Source organism: Miniopterus schreibersii (genome assembly GCF_964146895.1).
Source record: "Miniopterus schreibersii genome assembly, chromosome: 17".
NCBI lineage: Eukaryota > Metazoa > Chordata > Mammalia > Chiroptera > Miniopteridae > Miniopterus > Miniopterus schreibersii.
Window position 1 is genome coordinate 44,438,909 of NC_138117.1, and position 24,371 is coordinate 44,463,279.

The window sequence follows — 24,371 nt, forward strand, 5'->3', positions numbered from 1 at the left end:
CCGGGCCGGCCGCCGGCCCCGCCCCCGCCCGGCGCCCCTCTCCTCGGGGGCTGCGGAGCGCGCTCCCGGGGCCGCGGAGGCCGCCTCGCGCCCGGCCTCGTTCTGGCCGCACTTCCGGCGGCCTCCTGGAAGCTTCCGGGCCCCCGCCCCCGCCCTGCGCCGTCTCTGGCCGCGGCGGCGCGCCTCTGGCGCCCGGTGTCCGGCTCCGCGCGGGCTCCCTGCTCCGCTGCTCCCTCCGCGGCGTAGCTGCTGCCCGGCGCCCGGCGAGGGCTGGAGGAGATCGTCGTGCGTGACGGCGGCCGCCTCCCGGCCACCCTCGCCCGAGTTGCCCGAGCGGGGCGGTGTTCGCGCCGCGCGCCCGGGAGGCCGTGGGCGGCCCCGCGGCGCCGACCGCCCTCGGGAGAGGCGCCCCAGGGGCGGCCGGGCTGCCTGGAGGGAGCCGGGGCCGTGGCGCTCGGCAGTCAGGAGGAGCTCGGCGGGACGGGCGGGCGCCGGAGGGGCTCGGTGTGGCCGGGGCGGAGGCCGCGGGTCAGCGGGAGGGCGCGCGGCGCAGGGGCGGCCGCCGGGCGCCGAGCGGGGCTGCGGGGGCGGCTTTCTCCAGGGAGCTCGAGTCCCAGGGCTGTGAAGCTGGGGCCGAGGTCGTCCGGAGGTTTTTGCCAGTGGGCCGTGTTCAAGTAAACAGGGAGGCCATTAGTCTGGGCGACTCCCCTCCCTTGGTACCTACTTAAGCAAGCTCCCGCCGGGCTTCCCAAAGGAGGCGGCTGCTAAGCCGTAGCCAGCCAAAGAGTTTCCACGCTTTGCTCGTGCATCTGCTCCGTGAAACCTCCCGCCCCCTCCACAGAGCGCTCGGCTGGGCCCGGCCTGGGTCCAGGCCATGTTTGCTCAGGTGAGCTCTTCGAAATTTTAATCGACCTCAGTTTACCGTGATCTGCGGGGAGTGAGCTCTGTCCCAGCAACCTTGGGCTCACAGAACTGATGCCTCTAGGACCCCGCACATGCTGCTTTCCTTGTCGCCACAACTTTTTATTTTGCAAAATGTTCATATATTCATAAAGGTTATGTCAACGTAAAAAACGTTCAATCCTGTGGAGAATTTTTGTGGCCGGGCGGGCGTGGCTCAGCGGTCGAGCGTGGGCCTAGGATCCCGGAGATGGCGGTTTGATTCCCGGTCGGGCACCTGCCGGTTGCGGGCTCCATCCCCGTCGGGGCGTTCGGGAGGCAGCCGATCAGTGACTCTCTCATCACTGATGCTTCTATCTCTCTCCTCCCTTCTCTCTCAGATCAATAAAGATTTTTTTTTTTTAAAGAATTTTTGTGTTTTACTTGATCCAAACTGTTGAGACTTGCCGGGAAGCAGGACCTCAACAGATTGAGATAATGCTCTGGAGAATGGCAGTTTTGAAACTTTATTTTATACATTACAGTCAAAAGAAGTATGTAGGTTACATGAAATCCATTGGTGATAGATCGGGGAAGTAGGAGAAAGCGAAGAGGGGAACCTCTGGGATTGGATAGGAAGTAAAATGATGGACACACACGGCTTTTACTTAGGTGGGTGCAGGACAGTTAACAGTCAGCAATTAACAATAACAATGAGGGGATTTGTGGTCTCCACAGAGCAGCGTCTGTACCCTGAGGGCTCTGGAAAAAGGAGAATTATTCTGACATTCCAATGATATGTCATCATAGATGCAAAAAGACAAGCTCAGGGTAAAGATTGACCTTTGTCAGGGAAGATACTGACTGGTCTAGGACATGACTACCCACCATAAACTGCTTTTAATTTAAAAAGTTTTGGTTGCAGGCTAGATCCCCAGCAGGGGGCGTGCAGGAGGCAGCAGATCAATGACTTTCATCATTGATGTTTCTATCTATCCCTCTCCCTCTCTCTGAAATCAATAAAATATATTTTAAAAAAGAAAGTTTTCATTTCAGACCATCATTTGTGGTTACTTTAGGTCTGAGTTTGTAATACACAACACGGGCCTCCCTGAGCTTGTCAGGTTTCGGCCGCAGTTGAAAGAACAATACTATAAACACCATGGACCCTTCCCTTAGATCCAACAACTAACACTTCACTAGTTTTTCTAGCAACTCAGCACACATCTTTGTGTGCCCAGCTCTGCCACCTCTTCTCTGTCTGCTTCAACAGCCCATGTTTACTGAGTGTTGTGTGCTAGGCTGTTTTCAGTATGAGGTACATGTGAGCAGGACAGGAAGCATTCTCAACAAATCCCTCTACTCCTGGACTCACAGGTGAATGCAAAAGCAGGCAGCACACAGAATGTTTGAATTCCAGTGTGTGTCCAGAGGTGCTGAGTGCTATGAAAGGTCTGAGAGGCACCAATGCCGCTCACACATGTACCTTGGCGCCCTGGGTGGCATGAAACAGCAACAGGCCACACCTTCCTCTGGATCCTTCAGCTTCACTGATTCCTGGATGTGTTTAGCTCAATGACAGAAGGCTCTCATTTCTGCAGGACACCCACACCATCAAGGAAAACAGGGTTTTCAGTCTATCTTGGACTCCAGCTCATGACCACAGGCCCCAGCTTGTCCCCACCCCAACCTTACATCCATCTTCCCAACGCCTGTCCTGCCCAGTATCAGGAACTGCTCAACTATGTCCCATGATTCTGTGAGATGCAATCCCTGTAACATCACATGTTACATATATAATTTCTTGTTTCCTAGTGGTTCTGCTTCTCTGACCCATAAAATAGTTTACTTACAACGTATGCACACATATGCGCACAGTTGTGCTCCTATTTGTCAAAGTGAATGGAGGATTAAACAGTCACCCTTTTGATTATAACTACTTTTTTATTTCCATATTATTAACTTTTTTGAGTACATAATTCAAGGCCTTTCACCAGCTCTACTCAATCCAATGAACTGCCCTTATGATTATTAGTTACTTTAAAAACGCCCAGATTGTCCCAATCAGAGGGAGCCTTAGAGCTGGGTGGACATTCTTGAACCAGCTGTGGTTTTTGACCACAGGGATCCCTGACGAATCAGGGCAAAGTCTGGGCTTCTAGGGGTGCACCCGAAATTTTTGGTCCTTTTGGTATATTGTTAGAGTGCCAGGCTGGAAATTATCCTTTTGAGATTGGGTTTATATTGACTTTTAACCAAGCCCCAGTTTGTCATTTGTCTTTTTACTTTGTTATTTTTGGTCATTCAAAAATTTATTTCTATGTAGTCACATTTATCAGTGTTTTCCCTTGTTTCTTGATTTTAAGTCATACTAAAATTTCCCTAACTCCCAGGTCCTAGAAAGTATCATACATGTTTCATCTAGTTCTTGTTTGGTTTTGCTGCTTTGCATTTACAGCCCTGTTCTGTTGGAAATTCACTCTGCCATGTGACATGAAGACTCAGTCTCACACAGTGACTGCTGGTTACCCCACGGCACACAGGATGCTCACCCTCCCCACTGAGTTCAAACGTCCCTTTTTCTTTTTAAATATATCTTTATTGATTCAGAGAGAGGGAGGGACAGGAAGAGAGCAACATCAATGGAGAGTCACTGATCGGCTGCCTCCTGCACGCCCCCCACTGGGGATGAGCCTGCAACCTGGGCATGTGCCCTGACTGGGAATCGAACCCCGATCTCCTGGACCCTAGGTCGATGCTCAGACACTGAGCCATGCCAGCCAGGTTCTTTTTCCTTTTTAAAAAAACTTAAAAATATATATATTTCTTGTTTTAGAGAGAAGAAGGAGGGTGAGAGAGAAACATGGATTTGTCGTTCCACTTATGTATGCATTCATTGGTTGCTTTTAGTATGTGCCGTGACTGGAGATCGAACCAGCAACCAATACTGTAACCAACTGAGCTACCTGGCCAGGGCAAGACACCACTTTTTCTTGTATCAATTTCCAGGTGAGAGTGGTCAGTTGATATTCTGACATCTGGAAAGGCTCAGAGCCAAGCCTATGAGCACAGAAGACCCTGCATGCAGAATAAGCCCAGTGGGTGTCTGGGAGCCAAGCCTCCCCCCCCCCCCCCCAAACCGATGCTGAGGGGCCAGTGATGGTCTGGCTCTTACCTGCCTTAGGTGAGAGGCCCAGCTGAGAGTCTGCTGCTGTCATAGCTGCCTGGTGTGCCCTACACTGTCCTCGCCCATCAGGACTCTAGGGGTTCCCCCTGCAGACCCTGGAGTTCCCTCCAGATCCACAAAGACTTTAAGATTGCTGTGGATCCTGGCCCTGCTCTGCACACCCTGAACTCCAGAGTTTCCATGCTTTGCCTTTTGTGGAGGGAGACTGTAGATTTTGGTTGGAGACTGTTTCCCCACATCAATCTGACCCCACAAGTTGCCCTGTTTGTGGGGCATGAGCTGTGGGCGTCTATGAGGGGGATCTCCCAGGACTCGACCAAGAACATGAAGAATCTGACAGTAGGGACCAGGCCAGCTGCTAGCTGTTAGGGCTGTTTTTTAGTTTTCTCAAAGGAATTAGGGTTGTTGGTTGGAGGTAGGAATCATGTCTAGAAGTGGAAACAAGGAGCAAGGGGAACACCCTACATTCCCAGTGGTACAGGGGGAAGGGGAGGCTTCAGGGGGACTGTGATCAGGAGGCAGCCAGGTGTTAGTCAGAACAAGAAGCTGAAGGGAACTTTCAGAGAAGTCACAACACAAAGGAATTTGCCTATGTCTACAACCAAAGAGCAGAGTAGAAGGTGTGGGGTCCAAGGAGGACTTCTACTTTTTTTGAAGGAATGAGGTTTATTACTTACTCTGGGGAAAGCAGGGAAGGCCCTCACACAGGTCCAAAATGGCTTGAGAGGGCAAGGAAAAGGTATAGGCTGGGGTCTTTATTGTGGTCAGCTGGTAGGGCCAGCAGGAAGGTTCCCAAGCATAGGTGAGGGCTTGTATGGTTTGGATCTCCTGTTGGCATCAAGGAGGGAGCACCCTCTTATCAACTTGTGCAGCTGTGGGCACAGAGAGGGAGGGTGAAGTTCCAAGGCTGTCAGCAAACATAAGAAAGTGGAGCCAGACTGCTCAGTTCACCCTGATGTTTGTTGACTGAAACACACCAGGTGTCACTTAATTGTATTAGAGCTTGGTTAAATAAGCTGTCGGCACTGTCCAGACTGCAGCTGGTGAGGGAGGTGCCTTCCAGCATCCTGTGTTCTGAGAAATGACAGGGGGCACCTGTCAGTGAAGTCTGGAGTTTTGGGCGGGGGAATGAGGGTGTCCTGGTGAGGTCTTGCAATTGTGGCCTGAGTACAGGTAGAAACATCTGTGACCTTGATTGATATTTTCAGGCATCTGTGACACAAGCGATTCTGAGTCCTTTACCCCAAGGGGGGAAACTCAGGTGATGACACAAGTTTGTAAAAATATGCAGGTGGGCCACTTGTTTGCTAGGCCATGGCGCGCTAAAATGACTGCCTGAAGTTTGGCCAGTTGTGCTGACCCTTGGGCCAGCACAACTGGCACTTTCTCCTGGTGTCCTGGTTAGGGCAGGAGAGCAGCATTTTCAACCCTTCTCAAGAATACCATCCTTGCCCGGCCGGGCGTGGCTCAGCGGTTGAGCATCCACCTAGGATCCAGGAGATCAAGGTTCGATTCCCGGTCAGGGCACATGCCCGGGTTGCGCACTGCAGCTGATCAATGACTCTCTCATCATTGATGTTTCTCTCTCTCTCTCTCCCTCTCCTTTCTTCTCTCTGAAATAAATAAAGATATATTTAAAAAAAAGAAAAAGAATACCATCCTGAAACAGGAGCAGTACCCAGGTAGGTGGGTTAGGGGTCCCTTGTACAACCACAGGATGGGCATTCTAAGAGATCTAGAGCCCTGGCTACTTTGGCTCAGTGATTAGTGTGTCAGCCCATAGACTGAAGGGTTCCAGGTTCAATTCCTGCCAAGGACACGTACCTCGGTTGCAGGCTCCATCCCTGCCCTAGTAGGGCAGTGTGCGGGAGGCAGCCAATTGGTGTGTCTCTCATAATGATGTTTCTCTCTTCCTCCCTCCTTTCCTCTCTCCCTCCCTCCCTGCTACTGTCTCTGAAATTCAATGGAAAAAATATATATTCTCCAGTGAGGATTGAAAAAAAAAAAGAGATCTAGAGACCAGTGTTCAGACCCAGTCCCAGCCAGGCAAGGGGATGGCCATTCTCCCTGTCTCCTCTTCACACTTTGCCCCTTCTCCTCTCCCTAGTATCTCTTTCTGTGTGTTCCTGCCATATAAAGTAGTAATGTAAACAGTTAAGGGTCTTTTGATAAAAATAGTTAATCCACCAAAATTATAAAAGAGCAAAAGGGCCTCCCTATTGCCTTGGAGTGGCCCCTGCAGTGCAGGCGGGATCTGGCCACCCGGCCTTGTGTCAGTGACAGGGACTTACCAGGCTTTCTGTCACATGGACTCAGGGAGTTGTTCCTGAGAAACACATTTCCAAGGATATCATGAAAGTCAAAAGGAACAGGCTGTGCTTGACAGAACTACGCTCTTCTAGACCATACTTCTCTGGAAAGAAAATGTCCTGAACTTAAAGTCACTCAGGCTGCATGCAGATGGTGTGGCTCTGAATAGTGTCAGTTCTCCTGGCGCTAGGCAGGGTCCCAGACCAGAGGAGTCTGATAGGCATTCCATTCTGTGGACCACACATTTGACCTTCCGCAGCTGCTGTGCCCAGCATGTGTGTCACTCCCCCCCCACCCTTGCCCCGCTTGTGCCTTGGCCCCAGGGGTCTCCCAACAGTGTAGAGGCTAGGGCAAGGGCCAAAGGGAGTTGACAGGGGAGTGCCATAGAGAGGAGCACACACTTGCCCCACAGTCTTTCCTCCACACAGCAGATATCTTGTTAAAATGTAAGTTAGATCAAACCCTTGTGGCCACAACACCCTTCCCGGTGTGGCTCCCCATTACTCACCTCACCTGCTCCCCCTTTGCTCACTCCACTCCAGCCACACTGACCTACATCTCTGATGACCACTGCAAGGTCTGGGCGACTCGTGCTCAGGGCCCTTGCACTGGCTATTCTTGCTGTCCCCCACTTGCTTCAAGACCTTGCTCAAAGGACATCTCAGTGAGGCCTTCTCTGACTTCCCCCACTTAAAACTGAACCCCTTAAAATACCCAGACCCCATTCCCTGCTTCATAGCTGTCAGAACCACTGTGTCATTTCTTCCCCCCACTAGACATAGACTCCTGGAGCATAGGCATTTCAGTCTGTTATTTCCTGCTGTACCCCAATGTGGGTCAACAAGTACTGAAAAAAGCAACGATCGAATCCAGGCTGGACAAGGAGAAATGTGAAGCCAGAGAGGGAGCAAGAGGGTCAGCACATTTTAGGTATCTGGGAGGCAGAAAGACCAAGTGTGTTAGAGGATAATAGGTCAGGGTGTCATCAAAACCACAGGTGTGGCATCTTCTTGTCTAGAGTGCTACCTCAGGAACCCCGTTTGGGGGTTCCTGAATAGGCCTCTGTGGGCTACTTGTGATTGTCTCTGAGGTGAGGGCAGGCAGCCCATTCTGGCCCAAGCCCATGGGACTGACCTTTGCAAGCTAACTCTTCAACACTTTCTTCTCACTTCAGACCTACTACCTCTCTCCTCATTGAAAACACAGAAGCCAAACCCTTAACTTCCCACCATACTTACAAACCCGACTACACCTGTCCATTTCCTTCTCTCCTCCCAGAACAATGCAGGAGGGGCCTGCCCACCCTTTCACCCTATGACATCCCCCAGTTAGACCTGCCATCTGGTGACCAGGGGCCTCCTGGTGGCAGATGTGTTGCCTGTGGGCCAACCTCCCCCTGCTCAGGGAGTGTGGACACAGCTCTGGGAAACTGAAGACTATTCCCTACCTTCTAGGGGCACCCAGCAAGAGCTTCATGATGTCTGGTGATGAATGGACCTGGGGGGAAAAACCTAAGCCTAGGAGCTTGTAGGGAGAACAGGAGGGGAAAAGAGAGAGCTGTCCTCTGTGGGGCCGATAGCCAGGTTTGTAAGGCACAGAACTGGAGGCTGGGAAACAGCCGCGTGTGTCATTGTGCAACAGCCCTGAGCAGGGACCAGAGCCATGAGGAGAAAGCACGGTGCCAGACTAGATGGCACAAAGGAAAGGGGGGGAGCGAGCAAGTCTTGTGTTTAGGTATGGAGTGGGCAAGAAGGCGAAAACTTGACCTGATTTCATGTAAACAGAATATGGGTTACAACCACTGACAAAGGACTCCCTCCCTGTGACTAGCTACCAAACAAAAGAATTAGTGTGGTTACCTCAAAGCGAATGTCATTTTACTTTTTTGGTTGATTACAGTAATAAACTCTTCATAAATATGCAGCCTCTATCATCTTTGCCATCCTAACAAACATGGCAGTCTTATAACAAAATGTAAAAACAAAACAAAAAAGAAACAAGGTCATGTGTGGTGGGTGGAATGGCAGGAGGGAGGAGAGAGCCTGTGAAAAACAAACACCCCAAAGGAGGGTCCCAGGCTTTGTGAACAGAAGTTGTGGGTGGAGGGCAGCAAGTGAGCTTGGCTGCGAATTGGGGGGTTGGATTCATTCCCTGGTGTGGGTCAGCTGGTGCTTGAGCAGCTTTGAGCGCTGGCTGAAGGCCTTCCCACACACAGTGCAGTCATAGGGCTTCACTCCAGTGTGAATCCTCTGGTGCTGGATAAGGACCGAGCGCTGGCTGAAGGATTTCTCACACTCGGTGCACTTGTAGGGCCTCTCGCCAGTGTGGATGATCTGATGTTGAATGAGGTGTGAGCTCTGGCTGAAGCCCTTACCGCATTCCATGCATGTGTATGGCTTCTCTCCAGTGTGAACTTTCTGGTGGTGGATGAGGTTTGAGCTTCGGTTGAAGGCTTTACCACACTGGTTACACTCATGGGGTTTCAGTCCATTATGGATTCTCTGATGCTGAATGAGAGTTGAGCTCTGGCTGAATGTTTTTCCACATTCGGTACATTCATAGGGTTTCTCTCCAGTGTGAACTCGCTGGTGAAGGATGAGGTTCGAGCTGCGGCCAAACATCTTCCCACATTCCTGACATTCATAGGGCTTATCGCCTGTGTGCACACCCTGGTGCTGAATGAGGGCTGAGCTGTGGCTAAAGGCCTTCTTGCAGACACCACATTCATAGGGCTTCTCTCCCGTGTGGATTATCTGATGCTTTCTGAGCACTGAACTGTAACTAAAGGCTTTTCCACACACATTACAAACATGAGGCTTCTCTCCAGTGTGAATCCTCCGATGTTGAATGAGACTTGAACTCTGACTGAAGGCCTTCCCGCAGTCACTACATTTATAGGGCTTCTCTCCTGTGTGAACCCGGTGATGCTTAATGAGGTTTGAGACCCGGCTGAATGGTTTGCCACACTCATTACACTCATAAGGTCTCTCTCCAGTGTGAACCCTCTGGTGCTTCCTCAGGTGTGAGCTCTGGCTGAATGCTTTCCCACACTCTTTACACTCAAAAGGCTTCTCACCTGTGTGAATCCTGTTGTGTTTGATGAGGTTGGTGCTCCGCCTAAAGGCCTTCCCACAGTTGTTACACACATACGGCTTCTCGCTAGAATGAATTCTCTGATGTTGGGTAAGGTTTGAGCTCCGCTTAAAAGCCTTTCCACACTCACTGCACTCATAGGGCTTCTCGCTCATGTGAGACTTCTGGTGCTTCTTAAGGCTGGAATTCTGGCTAAAGGCTTTTCCACAGTCATTGCAAATGTAAGGCTTCTCTCCACCATGGGTGGCCTGATGCCTAGTGAGGTTTGAATGCACATAGAAGGCTTTCCCACATTCGCTGCACTGATAGGGCTCACTCACATGCAACCTCCGATGATTTTTAAGAACTGAATTCTGGCTGAAGGCTTTTCCACGTTCATGACCTATGAAGGACTTCTGCCCATCGTGGATGATCTGACGCTGAATAAGATCAGGGTTTCCTCTGAAGGTTTTCCCACACTCATTACATATGAAGGTGCTTTCAGATGTGTGGAGCCCCTCGTGGCTAGTTAGGTCCACACTGCGTTGGAAGCTTTGGCCACACATGTGCAGATGTGGCCTCTCTTCCACAGAAATTCCTTGATATGCCACTGGGTTTGGGCTCAGACTAAAGCTTCTCTCAAAATCATCACAGTCCATCTCTCTCTCCCCTAAGGGGCTGTTAAGGAATACTGCCACTGGTGTGAGCTCCTTCTCTTGGCCGAGGGATTGCACCTGTCTCATGTTGTCAGGGACTCCCCAGTCTCTTTCTAATACGTCCTCACAGAGTTCTCCAAGCTCAGACACCACAGGAACATCACTGGTACAGTTTTCTGATATTTCTGCCTGTGATACTAAATCCTCAGAAACATCTTTCTTCTGAAGAAACCCTTTGCCCTCAATCCTGGTGTCCCAATCTGAAACGACAAACATAAAGTCACTTGGAAGGAAACAGGAAAATACCAGACAACAAGTCTGGTACTATTGGGGGTGGTAGTCCCAGATCTATCAAGGGGACGAGGGAAGGGCAAGGAAGCTCCAAGGGGACAAGGCAGTATGGCAAATGAAGACCAGCCCTCAGCCCACTGCCCCAGTACCCACATCTCAGGAAATCACCTGCAGTCTACCTACTGCTTCAGACCAAAGTCCCATGTGCCCCTTGATTGCCCTTCTCACCCATAGCAGGTCATCAGCAAGTCCTGCTGACCATATCTTGGCGCGTGTCCCAAACCCAGGCACTCACCCCTCCTACCTGCACAAGGAAAGCATTATATGCCCTGAGTGACACTGTAAGCATTCTATTTGTCTTTCTTTTCCATGATGCATGTTGTCAGCTCCTTGGGCCCACCTGTTGTTTGCTCAGTGCTAACTAGTGGCTTCTAGGCTTCGCTGTGGGAGTTGCTATGGGGGGAGCTAGGCCCAGAGCAGAAGCAAAGCTGGTTCCAACTATGTGGCAGGGACTCTGGTGCAATGTCAGATTCTATCCTGTTCAACACAGGAGCCTTCAGAGACCAAAGCCACCTTTACCTTTTAAAACCTGCAAATCTGGCATGTCAGTTAAACAATTTCTTGCCCTGGTACAGTGTTTAGGTGGCTGCATCTATCTTTCTGAAGATTCTGTGTCACACCTGAAGGGTCTTGGCACCTCCCTCCTGTCTCTTTATGCCTGAAGAAACAAGGAAACCTTCACTCTCCTGAATCTCTCACTTGAATGAAGATATTGACTCTCTGTCTAGTTCAAATTGTGACACCTAGGCGATACTGCTGCCATCTTCTCCTGCCTGGACATTGAGTCAAGTCCCTGGCCTCCCACCTTTCCCTCCTGCCCACAGGCAGCCCAGTGACATCAGAGCACTTCATCCTCCCAGTCCTTCCCCGAGCTCACCCTCAACTCTGCTCTTGCTGTTTTCTGAGCAGGGTAGATATGTTCCCCTTAGGGTCTGCCTTGCATGGAACATACTCCCCAGATGGTGCTCACATACCTCACTGGAAAGGCCTTATCTGACCACCGCTCCTCCTTGCTCTCTCCTGCATAGCCCAGACTGTGCCCCAATGGGGCTCATGTCCTGGGTTTAGGGCAACCCTTTGTCTGGCCATAGTCAGTGGTGCTGAGTGGATAGATAAAGGACACTCCTCTTCTACTTCCCAGCATCCTTGGGCCCATTGCCCTCCAACCTTCCCCTCAGTTCGGATCAATACCACCTGGAACTTTAAGACTCTGTCACCACAATAGCACTGTCTCCCTGCCTCAACTGGATGCTTCTGTTCTCCTCAATGCAGACCTGGCCTGGCCACATGCTCAACTTGTCTGCCCACCACACCCACACATCACCTGACCCATAGTCTAGACACACTATGCTGTTGGAAGCCCCCCAGGTTGGAAGCCCGAGGGTGTCTAGCGAATGTCCACATACTGCTGGGCTCCACCTCTCCCGTCTGACACACATCATCTCTGCTCTTAGCTCAGCCTTCCCTGGTCACACATATTCTGACAAGGGTACTCTCCTCAGATGTACCGAGTATAATAATAGGTCCCATGTGGGACACAAGAGTGTCCTCTTGTACAACAGCTCTCATCAGATCACGGTAAGGAACGCTAACACCAAGCAACCATCCTGATCGCTAGCAGGTACAAAGAAGAGCCAAGTTAGTGAGGGGTTAGGTTGGGTTCTGAAGGGGATGAAGCAGCTGGGCAGTGTGAAGAAAGGGAGAGGAGGTAGGGCGAAGGCCTGGATTAGGGCAAGGTTCTGAGGGAAGGGGACCACCACCACCTGATGGTTGGGCAGGGCTCAGCTGGCAACCACCACACTGCACCCTCTATGTCAGCGGGGAAACCAAAGTGGCACACTCAGAGCACCAGGGCACCAGGGGGCCTGGCCATCTTCCTCTCTGACCTCCAGCCTTGGCCCCTTAAGTCCATGAGGACCCCATCCCTAATGATAACACGAACTAATGGGGATTACAGGGTGACACAAAGTCCCCCCAGAATGAGGGCAACAGTGAGGTATTCAGTTCCAGTACCTGGCTGCTGCTGGTGAGGGGGAGTAGTTCCCAGCTCAGTGTCACTGTAGCAGAGTGGACCATGGAATGCAGGTACAGGGTGAGTCACGGTGGGAGCATCACTCATACAGGCCTGGGTTGAAGGAGTCCAAGGGGATGGTCCAGGAACTGAGGGCTCCATTTCTGCCTCTTCGGGACGAGCTCTGAAGCTGGGCATGACTGGAACCTGGAAACTAGAAAGAACACTGGTGAATATGTAGAAGGGCTATCCCCAGGAGCCCATCCTCCACCCCTGCAGCCCCGAGGCCTGAAGAGAACCTGGGGCTGAGTCTCAGGGACCACCACAACATTTCCTGATCCTGGACCCAAGGGTCAGCCAGCCACAGGGACACAGACTCACAAGCCAGAGCCACAGGTGGGAAGGGATGAGACAATGACCGGAGGGCTAGATGCCCTGTGCCCTGTGGACACGCTGCGAAAGAGCCCAGGACTGCCATGACAGAGAGCACCCTGCAGAGCCTTCACTCACTGTGGGCCCACCTTTCATTCCTGACAATGTCCTGAACGTGGACCACCTGACCCACTCACAGGGTGACCAGCAGCCCCAGAGTTGGGGTAGCCAGGGGCAGCCTGTGCTGCAGACAGGTACGTGGTCAGTTCTGTCTGAACTGCACCCTCCTGGCAGCACCCACAGTAGATATCCTTGTCCCCACCCTCCTGGGCTACTCTCCCACTGCACAGCAGCTCCCTCCAAGGTTCTTCATCTCCCTCTGCATGTTGGTGCTCCAGAGTTCACTTCTGTACCAACACCAACTTCCTTGGTTAATCTGTCCAGTCCTGAGGCATTAGCAACCCTTATCCTTGTAGATTCCCAAACTGGGCTCATCTCCAGCCCCAACTGCTCCCTCTGAGCAGGGACACAAAACATTCCCACTGGGACACATGGTGGGAACCCCCACATCACCAAGTTACTGATTACCCCCAACCCTTCACTGCCCCATCTCTGTGCAGATCCATGCCCAGTGGCTTACCCAGGAGTTGGACGACACCCCTTAGCCCATTTTTCACACTGTACCATTGATAGGTACATTGACCCCCTTGGCCTTTCAGGGGTGAAGATGAGGTAGGAAACGTTGGCAGAAGCCCATTTTGGACATTGCCTCAAACTATGAACTGAATTCTTTTTTTGTTTTTATTGACTTCAGAGAAAGGAAGGGAGAGGGAGAGATAGAAACATCAATGGTGAGAGTCACTGATTCACTGCCTCCTGCACACCTCCTACTGGGGACTCAAGCCCACAACCCGGACATGTGCCCTGACGGGGAATCGAACCGTGACCTCCTGGATCATAGCTCAACCGCTGAGCCATGCTGGCCGGGCTGAATTATTTTTTAAATTTTACTTGAGAGAAAGGAGAGGGAAACACTGGTCTGTTGTTCCACTTATTTATGTATTCATTGGCGGACTCTTGTATGTGCCTTGACCGGAGATTGAACCCACAACCTTGGTATATTGGGAAGATGCTCTAACCAATTGAGCTACCTGGCCAGGGTGGGTTTTTCCTCTTGAACATGGTTTCAGTGTTTCCCAAACACCGACCATATGCCAGGGTCTGTTCTGGGGATGTACAGATACAGCAGAGACTGTGACACTCAGGGACTTCAGTGGGGAGACAAATCATATCAAATACATCAGTGAGATGGGCAAGTGTTTTGGGCAGAGGCAGCAGGGGTGGGGTGGAGCCCTGGGGGGTATTTAAACCAGGCCCAGAGAGGGGTTTTAGGCCACAAGTGTTTAGAAAGGTAGAGGAAGGCATGGGTGAGAAGTGTGGAGAGAGCTCAGAGGCAGTGTCATGGGAAGACAGACTATAAGAAGCCTTGGCTGTCTTATGAAGGTGAGGCACTGGTTCCATTTCTGTTACGAAAAAGACAGAACTAATGAACCAGGTCAAGATTAGTGGGGTACAGGTGATAAGTGGGATGGTACAGACGAAACTCAAAGCAGGGAGAGCACTAACTTAAGGTGCCCATCCATGTGGCAGCAGAACAGAGCAGATGCTGCTTCCATGGCGGAGTGGGCTTCACGCTCCCTCTCCTAGGGGGAGACTGAGTGATTTGCAATACTTAGTTCATTTTATTTTAAAATTCTTGAAATCATTATTACTGTCACCAAACAGGGGCACAGTCATATGGTTCAAAATTCAAAAGGTAAAAAAGGACTTATGGTGAAGTATCTCCCAACCAGCCACTCAGTTCCCCTCCCCAGTTTCTAATGTGCCCTTCCAGATTATTCTAAGCTACACAAGCAGGTATGTCTATTTTTCCTTTGTCTTTTCATTATAAAGTGTAACAAACTACGGTCATTTCAGATCTTGTTTTTCTCATCCCAGTATATGTAGGCTCTTGCGCAGGAGGACATAGACCCAATCGGTGGTAGACAGAATGCCCTTCCCCACCCATTTCCACACCTGAATTCCTGGAACCTGTGCATATGCTACATTACATGGTGAAGCAGACTTTGCAGCGGGAATTAAGGTTATGGGCCTGGGTTATCCTACTGGACTCTAAGTAATTACATGAGTTGTTGCTGACTGAGACGCGCGCGTCATGGGCAAGGATTAGGGCCTCCAAAAGACAAGGACAGTCACCAGGAAAACATGCACTTCAGTGCAACCTCAAGGAACGATTCTGCCCATGAACCTGGAAGCAAATTACCACAGGGCACAACCTGGCGCTGAGCAAAGAGAAGTGGGGGGACAAACAGTCACCAGTCGCGGCAGGCGTCCACAGGATGGGCACGACCCACCCGAGCCCCACTCCCACGGGAGAGCAAACCCCCCCGCCCCCAGCCCCTTCTGCACCCGGAGAGCGAATCCACCACTGACCGGGCCTTCAGGCAGGACGCCCGGTGGTGCGCGACAGCCTCCCGTCTCACGCGGCCCGACGTCCCCACCGATTCCCACGGCCCTTCCCCCGCCCCACCCCCACGGCCCAGGGCGGCGCTCTCCGCACACCAGCCCCACCCCGCGCCAGCGGCGGCCCAGCCAGGGGGCGAACACGGCGCCGCCCGTCCCGAGAGCGCCGCCCAACCCCCAGGGCTCGGGCCCGCCCAGGCGAGCAGCCCCCGCCCCTCCGCGCGCGGTTCCCACGTCCCCCTCCCGTCGGCGCTGGACAGCTCGGGCCGGCACCCACCGGGGGGGCCTGGGCATCACGCGGGAGGGCGGTCGGCAAGGCAGAGGCTTCGCCCTCGCGAACTCCCCACCCGGCCGTCGCTCCGGGAAGGGCGCAAAGCCGCTGCACCGAAGCAGTTCGGCCCCGAAGCGGACTCCGGAAGTCCCGCCCCAACTTCCTGTGCGAGGGCCCGCCCCGCCCCGCCCCGGCCTGCGGAGCCTCTCTAGGCGGCTGGAGGCGGAGGCGACTCGGTGGGTCCGCCCCCGACCTGGGCGCAGACCGAGCTCCGCCGTAATCGTTGCTGTCGGAGGGGGGTCCGTGCCACTAACTAAACAGAAGAAGACAACCGATTAGAAATGCGGGTAGAATTAGAGGTGCCTCTGTAGCGGGAATTGGATACACAGCCTCTAGATTCGGGACAGATTGCAGCTTGATGAAAACGAGACTGCACGTGGAAGAACTGAATCCCTCAGTCAAATAATTCAACCATTGGATGGAGAAACTCAAATTCCTTAGATATATACATTTAGTGGGACTCTTTATGGAACACTTACAAAAACTGATGATACACATAGACATAAAGAATACAAATACTCGCTCGGCCGGGCGTGGCTCAGCGGTTGAGCATGACCTAGGATCCAGGCCATGGAGGTTCGATTCCGGTCAGGGCACAGGCCCAGGTTGTGGGCTCGATCCCCAGTTGGGGGCGTGCAGGAGGCAGCCGGTCAGTGACTCATCATTGATGTTTCTATCTCTCTCTTTCTCTCCTTTCCTCTTTCTGAAATCAATAAAGATATATTAAATAAATAAATAAATAAAACATTAAAAAAAAAGAATACAAATATTTAAGGTATGCATTTTACAGGCAGATTAAACTATCAAAATTAGAAATACATAAAAAGTTGATAAAAAAACCTTTAAACATTGTAATTTATGAAACACTGTCTACATAACCTTTGAATAAAAAATACTAGCTGGAAAATTACAAACTGTAAAGCAATAAAAAGCAGAACAGTTCATTCTCGCACCCATGGAACCCGGTGTAAAGTATAAAACATATAATAGCCTTACTGTGGCACGGCCCTGAGCTAAAAACTTCTCTTGCCACTGGACTACATAAGCTCCTATTCTGACTGGTGAACAGCAGCATTATGAATGAACAGCAATTCAGAGCCAGATCAACCTAACCCTGCCCTGTCACCAGGAACAAGCCTGTGCTCCCAACAACCAGGGGTATGGACCCATTGCCAGGAGGGTGACAAGACAAGAACTGTGGGTGTCCCACCAAATGAAGGAGGAAGAGTTGTTGCAGGACTAGGGAGAAAGATGCAATCAGGAGAGACCTACATGAAGCCGGGGTCCACAGGTCTGCACTGGGAACTAGACACAGGCTCACTTCCTCAGATGGGGAATGGGTTGTCCAGAACTCCTTATCTGATCCCAGTGTAAATCAAGGCTGCTTCTCTGCTAAACTCAGTTAGACCTGCCAGTAAAAATTGGGGTGTTTCATTCATGATGTAATGTCTAACATGTTTCTGTTGGCCTAAGACAGTGATTTTCAACCAGTATGTCGCAATAATTTTTATTTTTATATTTATTTATTTATAAATATATCTTTATTGATTTCAGAGAGAGAAAAAGAGAGGGAGAGAGAGAGAGAAAAAAACATCCATGATGAGAGAGTCGTCATTGATCAGCTGCCTCCCGCATGCCCTAGACTGGGGATTGAGCCTGAAACCTGGGCAGGTGCTCTGACCTGGAATCAAACCGCAATCTCCTGGATCCTAGGTTGATGCTCAACTGCTGAGTCACGCCCAGCCAGGCACCACAATGCTTTTTAAAACAGGCAATACCTATTATTTTAAATTTTTTTAATCCTTACTGGAGGATATGCTTTTTAGAGATTTTAGAGAGAAAGGGAGAGAAACATAGATGTGAGATTAACCAAAGAAGTTATAGGCATATATTCATAACCCACGGACATAGTCAATAAGGAGGTAAAGGCCTGGGGACGGGGTGGGAGTGAGGTGGAGGGGGTCAATTGGGGGTGAAAATGGGACAACAATAAAGATAAATTTAAAAAAATAAAAATAATAAAGTTCTTACCATGACCTAAAATTAAAAAAAAAAAATTCTAAGGCTACTGTTCTAGTCGATCCTTTTGAGAGTACTCACTCACTCATTTACTTAAGGAGTTGTTTTGTTTCTGTTTTAAAATATGATAAGTTCTCTTCTTATGTACAAGATTTCATATTATTATATTCTACTCAGAAAGAAAAACATGGGATATCTTAATTAATTAATCTATGGGATATCTTAATTAATTAATCTATTTATTTAAATTTATCTTTATTGTTGAAAATATTACAAGTGTCCCATTTTCTCCCCCCAATTGACCCCCTCCACCTTGCTCCCACGGCCTCCTCAGGCCTTCACCCCGTTATTGACTGTGTCCATGGGTTATGCATATATGCATATAACTTCTTTGGTTAATCTCTTCCCACTCTCCTCTCCCCTTCCCTCTTCCCCCTGAAATATGACCGTCTGTTGCCTGCATCAGTGTCTCTGGATCTATTTAGTTCATCACATGCTTTTGTTCATTAGCTTCTTCTTAAAGAAGACCCTTCAACTTTTCCTGTAGTGCTGATCTGGTGGTGATGAGCTCCTTTAGCTTTTTCTTATGTGTGAAGCTCTTTATCTGACCTTCAGTTCTAAATGACAGCTTTGCTGGGTGGAGCAGTCTTGGTTGTAGTTACATGTTTTTCATCACTTTGAATATTTCTTGCCACTCCCTTCTGGCCTGCAAAGTTTCTGTTCAGAAATCAGCTGACAGTCATATGGGTGCTTCCTTGTATGTAACCAACTGCTTTTCTCTTGCTGCTTTTAAGATTCTCTCTTTGTCTTTAACCTTAGGCATTTTAATTATGATGTGTCTTGTGTGGGCCTCTTTGGGTTCCTCTTGCTTGGGACCCTCCGTGCTTCCTGGACTTGTAAGTCTATTTCTTTCCCCAGGTAGGGGAAGTTTTCTGTCATTTTTTCAAATAGGTTTTCAATTTCTTGCTCTCTTTCTTCTCTTTCTGGCATCCCAATAATATGAATGTTGGGCTGCTTGAAGTTGTCCCAGAGGCTCCTTGTACTATCTTCATATTTCTGGATTCTTTTTTCTTTTTGCTCTTCTGGTTGGGTGTTTTTTCTTTCCTCATGTTCAAAATTGCTGATTTGATTCTCAGCATCCTCTACTGTTGATTCCCTATAAATTTTCTTCATTTCAGTTTGTGTAGCCTTCATTTCAAATTGGTACTTTAGTATGTCATTGACTTTCTCAGTTGTTTTTGTGATACTCTTACTAATATCCTTGAGCATCCTTATAAACAAAATTCTGAACTCTGTATCTGTTAGCTTGCTTGGTTCTATTTCATTTAGTTCCTCTTCTAGAGATTTCTTCTGTTCTTTCCTTTGCGACATGTTTCTTTGCCTCCACATTTTGGCTGCTTCCAGGTGTTTATTTCTATGTATTAGGTAGAGCTGCTATGTCTCCTGGAATTTGTAGAGTGGCTTTGTATAGTAGGTGTCCTGTAGGGTCCAGTGGCTCAGCCTCCCCAGTCACCTAAGCTGGGCCTTCTAGGTGCTCCCCTGTGTGGGCTGTGTGCACTGTCCTGTTGTAGTTGAGCCTTGGTTGCTGTTGGTGTCCCTGGGAGGAATTGACCCCCCGGCCAATTGGCTGTGAGGACCAGCTGCAGCTACAGCCAAAGAGCTGCTATGCTGGAGACTCCCCTATGGATCAGGATTTACTTCAGTGGAGCTTTGGTGTTCACCAAGTGTGCCCCTTGAGTGTGTCACTCATGGATGTGGTAGGGTTGTAATCCAGCCTAGTCAAGTCTGACCACCAGACTTGTGGGCAGAGATGTACTGTCTCTGGGTCCTCCCAGGAGGTGCAAAGTCAGCCTCTGCCTGTCCCTTGCCCAGGGCCACCCAGCATGAGCTACTCAGCAATCCATAGTTGGCTGCTACTTGTGCTTGGCTTGGAGGTGTCCAGGAGAGACCAAGCTATGAGCCAATGCAGCTGCCGCTAGTGCCAGGCCTGGGGCCGCTTATCAAGCCGTATGGGGCCCACTGCTGCTTGTTTGAGAGATTTTAGGAAAGTCCTAAGCATGAGGCTGGAGAGGCCACTTGCACAGAAAAGCCCCTGGAAATGGCCTGGATGAGCCTGCAGGTGGGGAGGGGTGGGGCCTCCGAGAATCACAGGTCGGGGCCAAAGGTGAGAGCCAGGTGCTGGTGATTCAAATATGGCACCTGCCTGCCGGCTGTTTGCGGGGAAGACTCGCCAAAGGAGCAGTGGTCTCCGCCAGCTCTTCTGCCTGGGAGGAAGCTGCCCTTCTGCCTCTCTCCCGGATTTCAGGCAGGTTAGTTCCTCCCCGAGTGTCCCAGGTCTTTTCAGGCTGCTGCCCGGTGCTGGGCTCAGAGGGAGGGCGTCCGAGTGAGTCCGTGCCGGGCCCTTTAAGAGGAGCTGCTGGGGCTCCCGCAGCCTCTGTGACCCTCAGGGACAGTCCCCGCTGGCTTCACAGCCTGAAGCTGTGGGGACGTCTCTTCCTGGCCCTGGAGCCCTGGGCTGGGGTCTCCTGTGGGGCTGGGACCCTCACTCCTCCCGGAAACCCCCATGGCTGAGATGTCCCTCCCAGGTTTCAACCCTGGCACAGGGTGTGGGCCTGGGGCCGCGTCTCTGTGATTCAGCCCCGATCCACTGGAGTCTCCGCCCCGCCTACCGGTCTCGGTGCTTCCTCAGTTCCCTGGTTGTGGGGCTTCTGTGCAGCCAGATCTCAGGAGGCTCTGAGTGATGGCAGTTCTGTATTTTAGTTGTAATTCTGATGTGGTTTCGGGAGGCAGCGGGTACAGCTGGTACCTACGCCGCCATCTTGTCTCCTCTCTAAAATATATCTGGAAATAAACCTTTTTAAACCCCCTAAGTTTTTCTCCCTTAAGGGACAGAGCTGCTGAAATGCCCTCAGGCAGAGAGAGGGACCACACCCGCTCTATAAAGAAGAAGAAAAAAAGATATTTTAACTTTAAGGCTTCCTCAGGTTTGGAAGCAACAAAATTTGCGAAGAAAATGCCTTGGGGTTAAATCTGTAAAATAGTTGAACTCAGTGCTCTTTGGTCATGTATTAGTGCCGTCCAGGTTTTCCAGTCATACTTGGTTAACACTGATTTTCAAAAAGTGATAATTTCTTATTGACATTAATCCAAGACTTACTTCAAAACTTTCATTAAATAAATGCTTATTGTTGAAAGAAAAGCAAATGTGGTTTTAAAATTGTGTATATTTTGTTATATCCTTTGCAGAATATTTTGTTGTTTGATTTTATTTAGGAATAAGCTTCTTTGGACAAATAGGATTTCTGTGGAATGTTAGCTCATTGCTTATTCATATCCAATTCTGTTGTCTGTTTACTTTGCTTAAATCTTGACTAAGAATGATGGGAGTCAATAAATTTGTACTGTATTTTATTTTGAGAAAAAAAAAAGAAAATGCCTTGGGAAATAATAATTGGCTTTAAATTCTCATAAGGTTGTTAAAACATAAAAATTAGATGTAACTAAAATGAAGGGTCTTTATAAGTTTTTTCAGTAATAATTATATATATGTATACATATGTCTTTGGTAGCTTACAACTGGAGTTTTGCTGGGTTAAATAATAAAAATTATTAAATATGTAGGTATTTTGAAATAAAAGGATACTGAAATATTAATTGGTCTGAGTTTGCATACTTTTGGCTTCTTATTACCGAGACTCTAGAGGATGGATTTGAATCTGTTAATGAATACATCTTGCATTTTATTTGAAATATAGCTTTAAAAAATGTGAATGTATTGCTAACCTGAGGAATGTTAATTAATTACATGTCATCTAAAAATTAAGGTTTCTGAGTTAAGAATGCTAACTAATTAGAAAGAAATTGTATGGTTTTGGTAAAAGAAGGCATGAACATACATTTTATAGAAAAAAAAGAAAATAAGTTGCTTTATTTCTGAATAGGTAAGAAGGTTTGTGAAAGTTATAGAAGAGTTATAAAGAGAAATCTTAAAAGAAAATTATAGGTAATCTGAATAACAAATTTAATTAGATAAATGTGTTCTGGCCACCATGGCCAGAAGAATATACCTGAGGAACTAACAGTAAAGGTAGAACAAGATCCCTACTGTATAGGACAAGGCCCAACAAGCCAGCCCCCTGAGTTCCCATAGGAAGAACCACCAGTCACGCTCCGGCCAAGCATAACCCCATTACTCATTATAAGACACTGTGTTTAAATCGTCCCTTTTGTGTTGCTAAAGGTCCCCCCTTGTTTCCTGTAACAAAAGCTGACAGCCTGACAAATTCTTGGAAACCCCTTTGCTGCAGTGCCTTTGTGGTTACTGAGCATAAAGTGAGGGAAGACTAAGGGTCGGGCCGCAGTTCGGCTCTCACTGGGTGAGACGCTGGGACCGTAGCCGCTGGCCAGCTAATGAAGGCTCCAAAGTCCAAACACAAACTCTGGGGGTCGTCTGTTGCAGGTCACCCAGAACATTTGGAGGCCCTAGTGAGATCACTCTAGCCACTGGCCGGCGGACACCCCAGGTGAGGATACTCCAGTATCCGTCCTGGGTTCCAGGGAGGTGGAGTATCTCCTCCAATTTGCTATCCTACCCTTATGAAACCAGACACAATGGGTCCCGGCTGCCTGTCACTACTGGAGCCACTTAAGCAAAGACAAAGTTGAATCACGTAAGACCGTTTATTCCAATAATGCCCGCAGTATGGGAGAGCAGCAGGGCACCCATGAAAAGCCGCTCCACCCCTGCACCGCCTTAAGCCATGAGCCAGCTGCTCCTATGGGGCAGAAGGACAGAGCTACATGGGGAAGTGGGCAAAAGGAGTAAGAGTGGACACAGTGGTTACAGGTTATGGGAAATGTGGGCTGGGGGGTTTGCAAAAGGGTGGGGCGCCTCTGGGACCACTTTGTTTCCGTAACAAGGTGGTTAATCTTCCCATGATGACGGCAGGTGAGGACAATGGGGCGTCCCGACTGCCCCGGGTTCAGGGCTGTCTCTGACCGCGCGGCCGGCGCGGCTCCAGAGCAGGGTTAAGCTCCCGCCCCCAACGCTTACGGTAGTAAACCTTCCAGTAAGCACTATAGAATCTGTCTCCACTTATTCAAATCGCCTTTTTTTCTTTCCTTTTCTTTTTTTTTGGTTAATCCTCATCTGAGGACATTTTTCCCATTGATTTTTAGAGAGTGGAAGGCGGGGAGAAACATGCAGGTGAGAGACACTTGCACCCCCTCCAGCGCGGGGAGCCGAGGCCCTTCAGGGCTAGGGCGGGGGCTTTCCCCACCGCGCACGACAGCCAGCGCTCACGTCGCCCTTTCCAGTCCCTGCCACTTGTCACTAAGCCAGTTCCCTCCTCTCCGTTGTCATTTCTTCCAGGAGGGTGTCTGCAGCCTTACAGATGCGCAAGAACACGTGTTCCAGAGAGCGTCTGGGCCGCGGCCCCGCCCCCTCCCGCCGCGGCCCCGCCCCTCCCGCCGCGGCCCCGCCCCTCCCGCCGCGGCCCCGCCCCTCCCGCCGCGGCCCCGCCCCCGCCGCGGCCCCGCCCCCGCGCCCCCGCCCCTGCCCCCGAGGCCCCGCCCACCTTCCGGCCGAGCCGCAGGCCCATTTCCGGAGGAGCGAATCACCCGCGACGCCGGCCACGCGGAGGTTCGGGCGGCGACTGCAGCGCATGGCGGTGAGCGGCGCTGGGAGGACGCGCGGGTGGCAGGCCTCGGGCGTGGCTGCCCCTGACCCTCCTGCCCCTCTCTCAGGCCCTAGGACGCCCTGCTCGGGAGGCACCGGCGGCCGCAGGCCCAGGTACCAGCCGCGTCACGCCGCCCCTGGCGCCCGGGTCCTTCCACTGCCCGTCTCACCCGTCCTCTCCGTTCAGGACACCCCGCGAGCAGTGACGACACCCCCGGGGCGCATCCCGTAGGCGGTGAAGGCGACGTAGCCTCTAGGAAGCGAAAGAAGAAGAAAAGCCGGAGCGGGGCGTCTGTGCCGAACGCGGGCGGGAAGGCCTCCGAAAAGCCGGCCCCGGAGGAGGCCCCTCTGAGCGCGGCCCCGGCAAGGAGGGTCCCCAGTCGGGAAGGGTGGAGCCCCGAGGGCATGCGGGGCGCGAGTGCCCGCCCTGCGGCCTCGTGTTTGCGGAGTTAAGGCCGGGAGGGGCGGGCTGGGATGGAGGCCGCAGGTGCCCGCAGCCTCTCACGACCGCCGTCCCCAACGCGTCTCAGGCGGAGCAGCTGGCTCGGGAACTGGCCTGGTGCGTGGAGCAGCTGGAACTGGGCCTCCGGACGCAGAGACCCAGCCCGACACAGAGTGAGCGCCTTTGTAGAGCTGGGGGGGTGAGCCGCGGGGCTGCGGGGGCTGCGGGGATTGCGGGGGCTGCCGGGGCTGCGGGGGCTGCCGGGGCTGCGGGGCGCGGGCGGTCGCCTTCGTGTGGAGCTGCGGGTGCGGAGGTCGCAGCCTGTGGCGTTTGTCTGCAGAAGAGCAGGCCCTCGGGGCGATCCGCGTCCTGCGCGCCGAGAGAGCCCCGCTGCCCCGGAAGCGGCGGCTGATGCGCTCCTTGTTCGGGGATTACAGGGCGCAGATGGAAGCCGAGTGGCGCGAGGCCCTGCGCGCCCTCAAGACTGGTGAGGAGCTGGGAACTGGTTGATTCAGAACTAAAAGCCTAGGGAGTGGGAGGA

At 51.1% G+C, this 24,371-nt stretch overlaps 2 protein-coding genes across 10 annotated transcripts in view; one reads left to right on the forward strand and one right to left on the reverse strand.

Moving 5' to 3' along the window:
• Window positions 1-8,233: 8,233 nt before the first annotated feature.
• ZNF16 (zinc finger protein 16) lies at window positions 8,234-15,762 on the reverse strand. 2 transcript variants are annotated; one of them, XM_081116303.1, is made up of 3 exons: window positions 15,639-15,762; window positions 12,469-12,680; window positions 8,234-10,364 (listed from the first exon to the last, which is right to left on the reverse strand). In XM_081116303.1, exons 1-3 carry the CDS (start codon window positions 15,653-15,655, stop codon window positions 8,521-8,523), a joined length of 2,073 nt encoding a protein of 690 aa, XP_080972429.1. In that variant the 5' UTR covers window positions 15,656-15,762; the 3' UTR covers window positions 8,234-8,520. The 2 variants fall into 2 exon arrangements, with proteins under 2 accessions (XP_080972429.1, XP_080972430.1); XM_081116304.1 differs by lacking the exon at window positions 15,639-15,762 and adding an exon at window positions 15,325-15,408.
• Window positions 15,763-23,296: 7,534 nt separating this feature from the next.
• Window positions 23,297-24,371, forward strand: part of LOC308547093 (UPF0488 protein C8orf33 homolog) — a 33,586-nt gene continuing 32,511 nt past the window's right edge. For all 8 annotated transcript variants that reach the window (XM_081116837.1, XM_081116840.1, XM_081116843.1 and 5 more), the window contains exons 1-5: window positions 23,297-23,380; window positions 23,457-23,502; window positions 23,576-23,751; window positions 23,919-24,003; window positions 24,171-24,317. In XM_081116837.1, the coding sequence (XP_080972963.1) occupies window positions 23,375-23,380; window positions 23,457-23,502; window positions 23,576-23,751; window positions 23,919-24,003; window positions 24,171-24,317 (460 nt within the window). In that variant the 5' untranslated portion in view covers window positions 23,297-23,374. The remainder of the gene's footprint in view (window positions 23,381-23,456; window positions 23,503-23,575; window positions 23,752-23,918; window positions 24,004-24,170; window positions 24,318-24,371) is intronic.